Genomic DNA, 14,077 nt, shown 5'->3' with positions numbered 1-14,077 from the left:
GTGAACTCAGACAGGTGTTCTGTATCCAACACATACTACAGCTCCTCTAGAGCTGCAGGAGCAATCAGGGGAGCGGAACTGTCAGCATAGCAGAGCTCCGCTGATTGCTCCACTCCCTAATTGGCTGAGGAAAGGGAAATCCTGATGATACTTGAGCTGTCATCAGGGTTTCCCTTTTCTCAGCCAATCACAAAGCACTAAAGGTGAATATGGACAAGTCTCCCCATTCAAGTATAGTGCTGAATGGCTGAGAAAAGGAAAACCTCAGCCAATCACACAGCACTAGAGGTGAATGGGGAGCCTTGTCCTCATTTAACCCCTAGTGCCTGGAGATCCCTAACTGTCAGGAGGAGTCCCACAGCTGTTCTCATGAATGAATGCAGCCGTGGGAATCATCTTGTCATTGTGGGATAACCTGTATTTAAAAAAAAAAAAAAAAAGTTTAGTTACAAACACACACACACTTACTGAAATACTTTATGATTGAAATCTCGTCCTATGTTTTACATATTTTAATCCTTCAGGGAATGAGTAACGGGTTTTATGTACCCCTGTACTCATTCCCCAGGGTGGGGCGGTGGAGATCTGGGAGTCTCCTTATTAAATGGGGCTTCCAGGCTTCAAAGCACTGCCAAAAACACTTATAAAAGCTTTCATAAAAAGTTTAAAAACACTTGTAAAAGCTTCCATTTAATTCAATGGGAGCATTTTCAGGCGGTTTCCCGTGTTTACCCTGCGTTTTATTATTTTAAACATTACAAGCAACGTTTTAAGATAAACCCTTATTAATATGCCGCAAGAAAACGTCCTGGTGTAGATTAGCCTATTGGAATGCATGGGAATTTCAAACATGGGCTTTTAAAACCTTGGGTTAAACGCTGGGGAAAATGTCAGTGTAGACCAAGCCTAAAGAGCAAAAAAAAAAATAATAAGTTTAATAAGTGCTGGTGTTATTTTTTTATAAGCAGAATAAACATAAAACCTATAATTGGAAACCATGTTTTGCATACCAATATTTCCTAATAAAAAAAGATCAACAAATGAATATTACAATGATTCTCTTCCCTAATGTTCCCTTTAAAAAAGGTACTTGCCCAAGACTTAACCTTGAAATTAGCCTCTCAATATGTGGAAAAAGATAAAACGTCAAGGGGAAAAATAATGAACAGTATAAGGAGGAGCCATGGGTAAAAAAAAAAACACCATGTATGGTGTTCACAAATCAAGAAGCTCCCTGCAACTTAAAAATGTATTAGGTTCAATAAAATTAGCTTATGGAGACAAAGGAGAACACAAACTATTTATGCAATGAATTTCCTAATGCCTTCTCAGGTTGAATATAAGAGGACACCATATGGCATCCATTCATTGAGGCAAGAACAAAACCATGCAAAAGAACAGCTGTCTGACATGGGCATCAAATTATGTAAGAACAAAGGACACAATGCGCTTCAGTGAAAAGCTTTATGACATTTTTTTTTTTTTTTTTTTTTTTTTTTTTTTTTTTTTGTTTCCTCATATAAAACTACATATTGTTAAACAGCACACCAAGCCAGAGCCACATAGATGCTGGAAGTTTTATTTTTATTGGTGGAAGAGGAGGAGGAAAGGAAGAGTGAACAACAGAATACAGGTCAACCACAAACCTGGACACCTAATTTCTGGACTAGTCCTATTGCCATGCTATTTCATTAATAGACACTCAAATTAGTGACAAAAAATTACACAAACATCGTCAGAAGTATACCATTTATGGCTTTAAGTTTATGGACACTTGACCATCCCAGATGCACTAGGTGGTGTAAAGTATATGAACCCAGGTTGTCTGCATCAATGTGTACTGTAAAAAACATACTAACCCCAACTACCATGATAAGGTACTAAGTGGAAACATTTGATCTGCTCGGAATAGAGTTCAATGAATTGTCCTATCTTCCTTGAGCAAATTGTTCTGAAAACAGCACAATGTACTTGGAGCCAGAGAAAATGATAAAAACACAAGTTTCCTTGTCATTCTTTTTGATGTTGCCTGGTTAAGAACCAATGTAACAATTTTAGGGAACGTGCTAAACCTTATGTGTAAATATTTTTCACAGACTTACTTTCTAAAGTTCATAATGCTATGAAGAGTGTACCCAAAAAAGTAAGGGAAGTGTGCCCCGGTGTTCCCATAGCAAGGTTAGCATTGTTACAAAACTAGCACCTCAAAGAGCTAGGTATTAGCAATTTTGAAATATGTTACTACAAAAAAAAACCATACTGGAACTTCTGAAGTTTATGCAGGAACAACATAGTTTCAGTTTAATCTGCCAACGGAAGCTTTTCAAAGTAAAACTTAAGAAAATGGTAACAAATTGAACGGTGTTAGACATACAGTTAGAGAAAAATTGAATCAAAAATAAACCTGCAAAAATTTTTAGGTTCAACTCACAGCATTAACCCTCCTATATTTTAAATATAGGCTTCAAGCCTATGAGGCACATCTGTATCTGTAAAGGCATCTGTAAAGGCATGCTTACACATGCAGCTCTTTTCCACTCAAAGCAACAAAACTGGTATACAATATTAAAAAAAAACACACACACACTTCTGTGATTAATCTACTGAAAATAATGTGTTCTGTATTTGAATAACGTAATCTATAAAACCACTAGTAAACTAGTAAATGTGTTTTCATTATACCTTACCAGCAAATATACTCTAAAAAGGGCATTTACATTTGCTTCAATTTAGAACATAGACATCAAGAAAGTATTTTTCTTCATACCTTTTCAGATAAGAAGCTCTTGTTTAAAAAGCCAACAGGATTCTATCACCTGCATTTTATAATGTTAAAAGGTTTTTTTTTTATAGCTGTCAAAGTAGCAGTATCATTCTTTGCTCTGTTCACAGAATGCATAGATATTTTGCATATTTTTTCCCTTGTTAAATTCTGTTTAGGACTAAACCTTTTTTCCTTTCAGTTAGGTAAATATGATTATTTCCATATGATTATTTCATATTAACCACTTCAATGCAGCAAATTGGCACGCCAAGGCTGTAGTTTCATGTATTTGTTTTTAGCAATTTACCATTATGCTGAATAAAAAACAGCCAAGGGGTCAACAAGCGCACACCACCTTCCCTTCTCGGAGTTTTTATATATAACTCCAACTGAATAAGGAGCTTCAGTTCAGGACTGCGTTGATTTACAAAGCTAGAGTGTGCATTTAAAATATCTGCCTTGATATAACACAACATGACACTATTAGAATCTGCTACGTGTAAGTTCAACATGAAATAAGTCAAATGAAGATTAGTTTTTAAGAGCAGCAGGTACCCACTGTTTTACTCAACCTGAACATTTACATTATTCTACATTTATATTTCCATTTATACCACCACTCCCAAGACCTTCATTGATTTGCAAATTAAGTGAACCTAGTAGCTTAAATAAGCCTGCATGAATGATTACTTCACATTTTCTTTTTGCTGCTTCCCTACCTTCCCACATTTACAATATGTCATATTTAACTACAATAATGTATGCACCTCTGAGATCTTCATTTTGCAGTATGCTGGATTTCTGCACAGCTTTAGCCCCAAAAAGGCAACAGCTCTGTATGAGCATTACAGCCTCTGCTCTCTTTAATGTAACCATATCAGGGTGTAATCAGCTTTTTACCAAACTTACTTGAGGCAAGTTCTTGAGTTTCAGTAAGGCTGACAGTGCCTGTCTCAGTGTGCCTATCCTCAAGTGATTTCCAAGAGAAATCCATCAGACAAATTTATTTTAAATTTCTGCCAGTTTGCCAAACAAGAGGCAGCACCAAGGTTGAGGCTGAACTGTGCACGACAGTCAAAATCAAAGGCAACTGCATTGGCATAAAAATTTACTTGACTGTCTTCAACTGACTATCACCTTATTTGCAAATGCTGACCCTGGTAACATCAGAACAAAGATATTCATCTGGGGAAGCAATATGAATACATTTTCTGTAGACCTTGAATAGTATATACAACTGTAACTGTTTCACATTGTTTAAAATGCATGTATGAAAACAAAAAAAATAAATAAACCTCTTACCATCTTCTTCACCATCGTTTTCAACTGTGGACCCACTTTCCTCTTCAAAGCTTCCAATGCCAGATTCTATTTGTGGCGGCTGCACTTGCTGTTGTGACAGTAGTTGACGAACATTGTTAATTTCTCTTTTCAGCAATTTTAACCGTTTACTCCTGGATCCACTAGATTTCATTGCAAAAGTCAAATCCAGTTTCTCCAACAGCTCTTTTAGTTGTTCTTCCAGGGGCATATGCGCACGGTTATTAGGATTCAGTAGCTTATCAACTGCAGATATATAAATAGTGAAGAATTAATGACTTGCTGAATTAAAATGTACATTTGCTTGTACTACAGGAATGCTTACAAAAGAGATATGGTTCATGTTCAATGCAAATGTTAGAACAGGCGTTGGCAAACTTTTTTAGTCAGGGGCCACAATCTAAAAAAAAAAATTTGCCAGAGGGGCCGGGTCGATGGTAGAGTGGGCGGAGTTATGCCATCATGAGGCCCCTGAATGTCATGATGGCATAACCCCGCCCACTCTCTCATCGCAGATCGGAGTCTGTGATGGGAGAGTGGCCGGGTTGTGTCCCTGCACATAACCAACACAGCTCAGATCCCGGGGGATGTCTTACCGGACATTTTACAACAGGGTAACCAAAAAAGAAATAATATCCCTTGGAACACTTTCAATACTCACCTTTCCAGCATCTTGTGTTTTGAAACATTCCACCTCAGTGATTCCCAGTCTCAGGTTTAAACAAATGCCAGCTCTTTCTGCAGCAAGCCGTGGTTTCTCGTGACAACTCATGTCAGAATGTTACACTGACAGAGCTGTCTGATAGTGGGTACAATATTTATATTTGTGAGGAAGGACAGTAGGCCACAAAGGTTAAATTCTAAACCAAAACTGGTAGAACAAAATACCTTGGTTTTTTGGAATAAAATTAAAGCCTTCGAAGAAGGCGGCATACTTTGAAGAGAAGAGGTTTGGAGTTTTTGGGCCTGCTTTACCCAATCTAATGTAAAGCATTAAAAGTTAACTTACCATCCTCCCAGGAAAATTGTGGGGGAGGTTCAATCTTTGGTTGCTCTGGTAAATGCATTCCAGTTTCTTCATCAAAGCCAATAGCATTAGCATCACGCCTTGCTTGCCTTAATAATGCTCCTCCCTGATCTCGCAAACGAACAGCAGCTCTGTAAAAGATTGTGTCCTTGGCATTGTACTTCATGCAGTTTTCAATAATGAGATTAAAGTCCTGTTCAAATTCATTTAAATTACTGTATCTTTGATTTTCCAACTGTTTCTTCATTGTAGAGAAATCCATAGGATGTTTTATGTGGTCCATGTAATCAGGAACCTAAAAAAGAAAAAAAAAGAAAAAAAAAGGTAGAAAAGGTGTCCAATCACTGACATCTTAATTTAAAAGGGTATCAGTTTTCCCAAAGTGATCCGTGGTATTAACTTCTGTAACCCTTACCTCAGCAAGATTCACAGGTTGAGCAAAAATATGGGCAGGATCTTTTTCCTGTAGTTGTTCAAGAAGTGCTCTAAGGAGTACTGTCAATGGTGTCAGTTGAAGCTCCATAGCAACCTGTTCAACCTTAACCTAAAAAACAAAATAGGAGTTCATGTCAAATATGCTTTAATTCAAGCTACTGTGCTTTGCCATGAAAGACAGTTTTATAGCACTTAGCTTAAAAACAATAAAATGTTCTTTTAAACATCCATTATAACAATCTATGTAGGAAGAATGCATCACAAAGCAAACTGTAAAAAGTAGCACTACCTGTTCACGTTTTAATTTTTCCCGTTTTCGGATAAGTTCAATTAACAATCTAGCTCTTTCAAGATCATGTCTTAACCGTTGCCAGTATTTTAATTTCTTTTTCAAGTTCTGAACTTCTTCATCATCTTCTCTCTGAATAAAAAATACAAAAATTAGAGAAACCAATTGTAAATGAGAAACCAAATCAAACTATCAAACTTTGTGTTTATGGTGCCATATATCTGCAATTTGAAACAGAACATTAGACTGAAATGTTAAACAATGATATTCAAAAAGTACATAAAACAAAACATTATAGTTACTATAAATTTTACAGAAAAATTTATTGTCTACATAACATCCCCTACCCCCCACCTTTGATAGACGGGCCAACCAGACCTCTACTACGAGCTGTCTTTACCTGATACCCCAGTCTACAGTGGGTAGACTAGAATAGAGGACAAGCATGACTCACAGCAAAGCCCTGGATGATATGGAAGGAGATCAGAAATCAGGATCACACTCAATTTAAAGACCTGGAGGAGACAAAACCCTGCTTGATTACATCCAAGGTAAGCACGTCTGGGTGACTCTCCATTTTAAGTACTACTAGTTACTCAAGTTATATTCTTAATAAATTAAAACATTTCACAAGGGTCTTGTGTTGAGGATATTCATGAAAAGGAACTTCACCTGTTGAATGTTTCTCTGGGACTGCAAACTAGACTGCAGTCGTCTTAATAAAGGAATGCCGTTTCTTGAGAGTCGCTTCAGAAGCCAATAACTATGAACCCTCTCAATGAATTGCTTCTTCCGTTGGATAGACACCTGGTTTGATATTTTGTTTATTCTGAACAAGACAACATATGTAAACACTTCAGATCAGGCAAAAACCTCAATAAAAATATTCCTTACATGAGACAAAGCATACAATACAAAGTTATTTAAAGCTGAAACAAAGCATTTAACACCAAATTCATAGCTCATTCATACATATGTGGTACTGTGCACCAAAGCGTTCTAAAATTTAAAAAAAAAATGCTACCATTTTGCACAATGCAACTACAAGGAAAGTGAGCCTGGAAGGAGTCCTTTGTGGTGGCATTTATTGCAAAAGCATCAAATGTTCAGCATGTGCATTACAGTAACTTGCATGTTTCCAAAGTACATGTGTGAATGGGCTCGTAGAAATCGGTTTGTTACAGCAAGTTACAAGTTCGGTTTGGCTCACAAATTTTATTAAAACACAACAGAGCACTCTAAACTTCTGTGTGGAAAAAAGCTTTTTAACATAATACAACCAAATTCTATGATTTCTTTAACTGTAGGGTTTGCAGCTTTTAAGGTGTAAAATCATATCTAAACTGACAATTACTGGTGTTTAAATAGCCAGTAAGTCAAAAGCTCTGCCAGCTTTGACAGAGAATACATGACTAAGGCTTCAATCACATGTCCAAGAAATCAAACATACATCAATTTAGGCTTTTTACTCAAATATTTTGCGGTTCATTTAAACATTTTTAGGGAGAACAAATTTAATAAATATAGGTTACAGATGCAGACAATAAATAATGCAATACAAACTAGACAAGTCAATGACTAATTATTTAAGAATACAAAATGCTTGATAAAAGTTGATACTTGATAAAAGTTTTGACTGCTCCATAGAAACGAAAGCAGTTACATATACTTTGTTAACTCCAGCAACCCTTTAAATTTATACTTACCGGTCGCCAATCCAACAAGATATCTGAATCCTAACTCCTAAGTACAAACTCTGAACAGAAATAATGGAAAGTCTAGTGTATGCATGGACAGGCCTGATTTAGGCAACTGCTGTGCAAGGCAAATGAAATCATCCACCAAATGATGCACTTCACACCAATACAGAAGTGCATTTGTGTGTTATACTGCAATGCACTGCTACCTGCATTGTTGTCTGTTGGGATGCTGAGCCCAATGCATAACAATGAATGGTGCAATGCTTAAAATGGACAGAAACACATACAGCAGTGTGTTGTAGCAATGCATCTTATATATTCAGAGGCTCATACATGCTTTCTATGAAATGCCTGATGTCCTTGTGGATGACTATGGGGGTGTAATGTACTGCACTAAATTAAACATAAGGCCTAATTAATTAAAACTCTCCAAGGCTGGGGAGGATACACTTTCATCAGTAAAGCTGGGTGATCCAGCAAACCTGGAATGGATCTGGTCAAGAAATAAAACATTTGCTAAAAAATGACTGAATCCATTCCAGGTTTGCTGGATAACCTAGCCTCATTGATGTAAGTGTATCCTTTTCCAGCCTTGGAGCGCTTTAATAAATCAGGCCCATAGTGTGAACAAAAGCCTGCATCCTTCCGGATCAAGTCAACTGGGTTTGAATAAAAATAATAACAATAAATGTAATTGCACTAAAAAGGCAGTTAGTCTTTACGAGGAGAGGATGGTTAAATACAAGGACATTCTAAATTATGCATCTGAATACAAACATTATTTTCACCTATATTTCCCCACTTGTATTCTCATTATGTTGTTACCATTGTGATTTCAATGTCACACAAAGAGATAAGAACAATAAAGATGAACTCAAAGAACTTTGCAGAGATAAAACTAAGATTGAGATCTAAGTCTGATATAACTTTACTCACAGCCTGCTAAAACCATTTTGCAATGAACTTCTTTACGTTTTATTCCATAGCTTAGGATAACTAGAATCAAATTGTAATGCTGTTACTTTCATAAAAATGAAACATATTTTACAATAATGCTTTGCCATCTTACCTTTGAGGTGGAATATCAGGGACATTGACTGTTGGTATTACTGTACACGTTTCAGTCAATGCTTTTTTTGTTTTCTTTGCTTTTTTTCTGACTTTAGATGTAGATCTAGCTGACTTATCATTCCCCTTTCTACAAATGCCATTTTTAGATTCTGGCAGCTCATATATGTTTAGTGGCCTTCTGACACACCCTGGGGGAGTATGGGCATCACAGTATGCTGTCTTTTTAACAGAAAATGTTGTGCCACTGTCCGTCACTTCTTTCACGGGCTCCATTTTCATGTACAATCCAGACTTTTGAGCACACGTTACATGAAAAGCTGTGTAACAGTTTGCCTTATGGCACTGAATGCAGGCACCAACGCCTTTTTGCTTGCAGAGGTAGCAAGTTAATTTCCATCGTGCTGGGGGTATGTTACGCACACCGTCAATTGGTTCAATAAAAATAGTATTTGCAAATCCAACTTCAGGGATCCACAGCGCACAAACTACATGTCCCCAACGATCATCATCAGTCTTTTTAAAGGCACCTCCTTTATTTGGACAGAGGACGCAGTCAATAGCTGTGTTACGTGACTGAAGGCAATGCCTGCAGAGCCACTGTCCTTCTGGTATGTATGGCACACCATAACACTCTTGATGTACTGCTAAATTACACATGTCACAAAATAAAATAACATTACTGTTTTGACATTCTCCATCCATGCATATGCAACATACCGCATCCTCATCAATTAATGACTGCTGGTCCCCCTGCTTTTGGTTTTCACAATAAGATTCCTTCTCAAACCTGTCCATGAGAAATTCAAATATGTCTTGAGACACTACAGAAAGTCCTTCACTTTTTCGTTTCTCATTTACTATTTCAAGCCAGGCATAATCTTCTTCATCCATATCATACTCCACCTCTTTATCCAGCTCCTCTGAAGATTTTTCCTGAAATTTAAAATATGCAGCAGGCCTACTGGGAGCAGAAGGGGGACTACATTCTATGACACGTACTTTGGGTTCTGGAAGAGTGCTGGTGGAAGCATGTCCATGGGTGGTTGGAAGAACTTCACTTTTCTTTTTTGCCTTACTAGCTTTCAGTCTTTTAGACCGTAAACACACCTGGGGAGGCTGCTCACTATTTTCTTTATTGCTATTGCATTCACTCATTTCTTGAGCGGTTGGATCATCTTCAGAAATAATGTCAAGAGCATCAAAAATACTTATTCTGTGCAAGCGGCCTTCTATTTCAATTTCAACCATTCTCTGTGCCTGGGCATAAGTTAATGTTTCTCGAGTAGGAGAATGCTTAATACTACAGGGAGAAGTAGAAGTCCTGGGTGCAGGAACCCGATGCCAACGTCCTTTTCGTCTCATTTTGGCTGATCTGAAAAACATAAAAAATATTTTATAAAACTGTATGTTTGAATTGTTAGATATAGCAGCAAAGGTCTCCATCTGACAAACATAACTCACAAACACAGAATAAAACAGTACAGGTAATTTTGGGGGAATTGCATTAGCGGTCAAACAAACTCCTGGCATGTTCTGCATCACTGTACAGTCAATAGTCATGCTACTGTGTCTCAGGGAAACTCACGTTACTTATACAATTTATAAAATTCAACTATATGTAAAACGTAATGGAGAAAAAAAAACACAGTCATTAACTAACTAATTAAAAAAAACCATGATCACCTGAAGATAAATTGAAAATCTAAGAGAAATGGCAGTCTGTTAGGATCCACAAGAAGCCAACTCCAGCAAATGAAATAAGTATTTCTTGACATATATTTGCTAAAACTTTACTACAAAGAACAGCAAAAGGTGCAAATGGGTTTGTTGTACTAACGACAACAATCATACACTTTTTGCTTTTATTCTTTGTTCATGCCATGGATTAAATAGGACCAATAAATTCATATAAACTTTTAATACAGAAGCTCATTGTATAAGCCACTGAGTTGTCCAGAGATGCAGCTCACTGCCCTGTTCATGTCTTCAGATAAATAGGCTTTTAGCAAATATGACAAACCAGTCATCTCTATACGTGACTACAGTTGATGTTTACACACATTGAAGATTATATCAGGCAGGGATGGTACTGGGAGAAATACAAAGAAATGAGTCTCGGTGCACTTTCAGGTCCTTGCCATTATCATTTATCAATATGTCTAAGACATCTCTATTCATTCCAGACTATAAACTGTCACAGATGTTTCTAGGCCAATTTATATGGAAAAATATCAAATTTAATGCAAATGTCATTTACACATTTTTCCAGCAATTTGCAACGCTGAGATTGAACATGCAATCATAGCAGACAAAACCCTGTTTCAGTATCTTCATACAAGATGCAGGTAATATTCTGTGTTATAATTACTAAAAAGAAAAGTGTAAATGTCGATGTGAACTGCATGGGATTACCATTGTAGGTATAAGTATAGTATAGTATACAGCAACAAAAGTTCAAGATTGAATTTATAAATGTTTATAATGAATAAAGGAATAATTTCATTATCCTGTGCCCATTAAACAGTCACAGATATTGAATGGGTTACTATGGGCTCCGACATTCCTCGAAACATTCCCTGAAGGAGAATCAATTACTTCCATTGAAACACATTGACCTAGAAGACTCTCCGCCACCAAATGTTTCAGGGAATGTCAGATTCCTCTTATAAATTGAGTGCTAAGAGTTAGTACTCCTAAGCTTAAGAGCAAGTGCTCTTACACACCTGCTAGGATTTAAAACAAATGTATAGTTTAGGAAGCAACTATTTAAAATCTAAACACAATAAAAACAAGCAGATAACTTCAAACACTAAATCTAAACACTGATTTTCCTCCCCCAGTCTTTCTTCAAGAGCTAACCTCACAGTGGGTGCTCAAGCATGCAGTCTATATGCAAAGCAGTGGTGAGAAAGTGGAACAAAACACAAAGATCAAGGGTACTGGTTTTGTGGTTGGAGTCTGGGTGGCTTACAGGATGCTAAAACATTACAAAAAGTAACTAAGGAAAAGTTATGTAAACAAAGTGAACAAAATATACATACAATATGTATTGACTTTGACAGCAGAACATTGACCAACTAGCAAAGCCCCAGATGGAGCAAGCTGTTATAAAGTTGGGGCTATTGTGCTAAAAAATCTACAATGTACTGCCAAATATTACAGGCTCTCAACAAAGAAAAACTTAGGATTTTTGTAACTGTTGTGGTAATACATGTAATGATTGTACTCAGTACATTTTCTTACCTGCAGGCCTAGCTGTCCGGTAAAAGTAATATGAGGGACAAATCATAAGACCTGCCCTCCTATTTACCCACCATAATCAGAACATTTCCAGGTCCTGTCACTTTCATCTACGCAACATCTCCAAAATCTGCCCCTACCTGTCCCCTGAGACCACCAAACTCCTTGTGGTGGTGAAGTAGAGGAGGGGAGTCAGAGAAAGTGTTAGTAAAGTACACTTAGTCTTCAAATCCACAAACCTAAGGGCTCATTAAAGATGACACTGTAATAACACGGCTGCTTAAGGCGAAAGCAGAACAGCAATATTCACCCTTCACGAAAAAGTGGAAAAATCAAAATGTACTAGTTAGGAAAGAAAATTGTTATGGGGTGGGGGGCTTAGAAAAGCAAAAGCTCTAGATACTATACGGAGAGCAGTCTTAACATACATAAGCGTTTATTTCATCCATAAATTCCACTTTGAGGAATTGCAAACTGCAAGATTGAGCTACAAATGTTCCCTTATCTTTAGGAAAAAATAAAAAAAAAGCAAGATGGTAATAGTAATTTTACAATACAAAGTTACCTCTCCTCCAATGTCTATGACTGCTCATTAGTAGTAAAATCCAGCTTGGTGTCGGCAAGCAGTACAGCTCCACTTTCAGCTTCAGGATTCTGGCCACAGCAGAGTTGGAGCACCAGAAGTAGAAGAATGGGGCTGTACTGTTCATCACAACTAATCAGTGAATGTTTACTAATCTGTGAATGTTTCTTTTAATTCCCAGAGAAGGGGACAGTGGTGGGGTGTTTGTAATATAAACCTATTCTTAGCATTTTCTATTTTCAGTTAAGAGTTGTACTTTATCTGTGAAGAGATGCAGCCCAATGTAAACAAAGTGCACTGATAAGAGTCTGAAGACAGCCCAGTACTGATAGGGCCTTCCCACCACAAAACAAGTTTTCCCTTCCACTTCCTTCCGTTGTCAGGAGCCAATAACTCCAGCATGGGACAGGTGAGCTCCATCCCACAGCACAACATCCCCCCTCTGGCTGCTGAAGAGTTAACGGTTTCCCCTCAAACTCGGGAGAGTTGCCAGCCCCCGTGACGTCACTGCACCAAACACTTTTCCCGGGCCCGTTCAAATCAATGGGTGGCCGGTACAGTGCCCGGGAAAGAGCTGCTCTTAGCGGGCCGGTTCCCAGCTCCCCAGTACAACCATTCCCCGGCGCCGAGCCGCCCAGTCAGCTAGGAGCAGCAAACATGGCGTCTAACAAAACAAGCGCACAAAGCTGAGTACACTGTAGTCACTGGGAAGGCACGGAGCAGTCATCCTCCTTTCACTGACGGCGCTAGGAAATGAAGGAAGGAGAGTCAGAGCTCACTTATACCGGACGGGATTACGAAACCGGATTATAGTTCCTTACCTGTCGGCAACTAAACGATGGTTGACAGTGTTGTTAGCTGCTAATGGCGACTGATGATGACCGCAGACTGCGGCCAAAAGGCACGGACCCGACTACAAAAGACTTCCGCTCCAGGATCCCTCCCCTGACCAGGCGGCAGGAAGGGGGACCCGGAATCCCCCTGCGGCCTCCCTTTCCTCGGATCCGTTTAGTTGACGTGATTAAGCTCCGGGTTCTATACAGCGGCCGCAGCTCGGCCCAGATTCCTCCTTTGAAACAAACAATGCGGTTTCACCAGAGCGCGTGCCGCCCCTCTCCGTTGTGGAGACGTAAACGCGTCACGTACTGTGCGTGCCGCCATGATAGTTGAGGCAGAGAGGCTGCTGGGCACGGCAGGTTACTGTGGTAACATGAATCTGCTGAGGGCGGCTGAGGCTTTCTGACTCTGCAGGCTTGTGGGTTTAGATTATATGTTTGCAGTTTGAGTATTCACATTCTGTACCAATTTAAGGTATTACTTGTAGATACATGGAATTAGGATATTTTGGTAGGTGGGTGGGGGTATGTGGTATAGGTGAAAAGCAGTAAACTAGGGCCTGAGGTATCAGCATAGACGATAATTAGAGCAGTTAAAGTGGAAGTAAACAAAAAATACCTCACTTTTACTTTTGCAGATCCTTCGATCCCTTTGGATGTTTTCTGAATCAGGTCCTGCGTCATCCTGTAATTCACCTTTATCCCGGCACGAAGGAATCACCGCGTGCAGCCATCTTCTTTCCTCTTCCTCTGCCTGCATCACCTGATTATTATTATTATTAAACAGGATTTATATAGCGCCAACATATTAC

The 14,077-nt window shown here is 38.4% G+C and overlaps 1 protein-coding gene across 1 annotated transcript in view; it reads right to left on the bottom strand.

Annotated features, from left to right (window-relative positions):
* The window catches only part of BRD1 (bromodomain containing 1), a 35,193-nt gene extending 21,670 nt beyond the window's left edge, over positions 1-13,523 (bottom strand). The window contains exons 1-7 of the mRNA XM_072399037.1: positions 13,251-13,523; positions 8,605-9,978; positions 6,508-6,664; positions 5,836-5,967; positions 5,527-5,655; positions 5,094-5,406; positions 4,067-4,330 (exon numbers count right to left, since the gene is read on the bottom strand). Coding sequence (XP_072255138.1) covers positions 4,067-4,330; positions 5,094-5,406; positions 5,527-5,655; positions 5,836-5,967; positions 6,508-6,664; positions 8,605-9,968 — 2,359 coding nt within the window. The 5' untranslated portion in view covers positions 9,969-9,978; positions 13,251-13,523. The remainder of the gene's footprint in view (positions 1-4,066; positions 4,331-5,093; positions 5,407-5,526; positions 5,656-5,835; positions 5,968-6,507; positions 6,665-8,604; positions 9,979-13,250) is intronic.
* Between the last annotated feature and the right edge of the window lie 554 nt (positions 13,524-14,077).

This window comes from Pyxicephalus adspersus, chromosome 2 (genome assembly GCF_032062135.1).
Source record: "Pyxicephalus adspersus chromosome 2, UCB_Pads_2.0, whole genome shotgun sequence".
NCBI lineage: Eukaryota > Metazoa > Chordata > Amphibia > Anura > Pyxicephalidae > Pyxicephalus > Pyxicephalus adspersus.
This window is presented reverse-complemented; position numbering and strand designations above follow the sequence as displayed.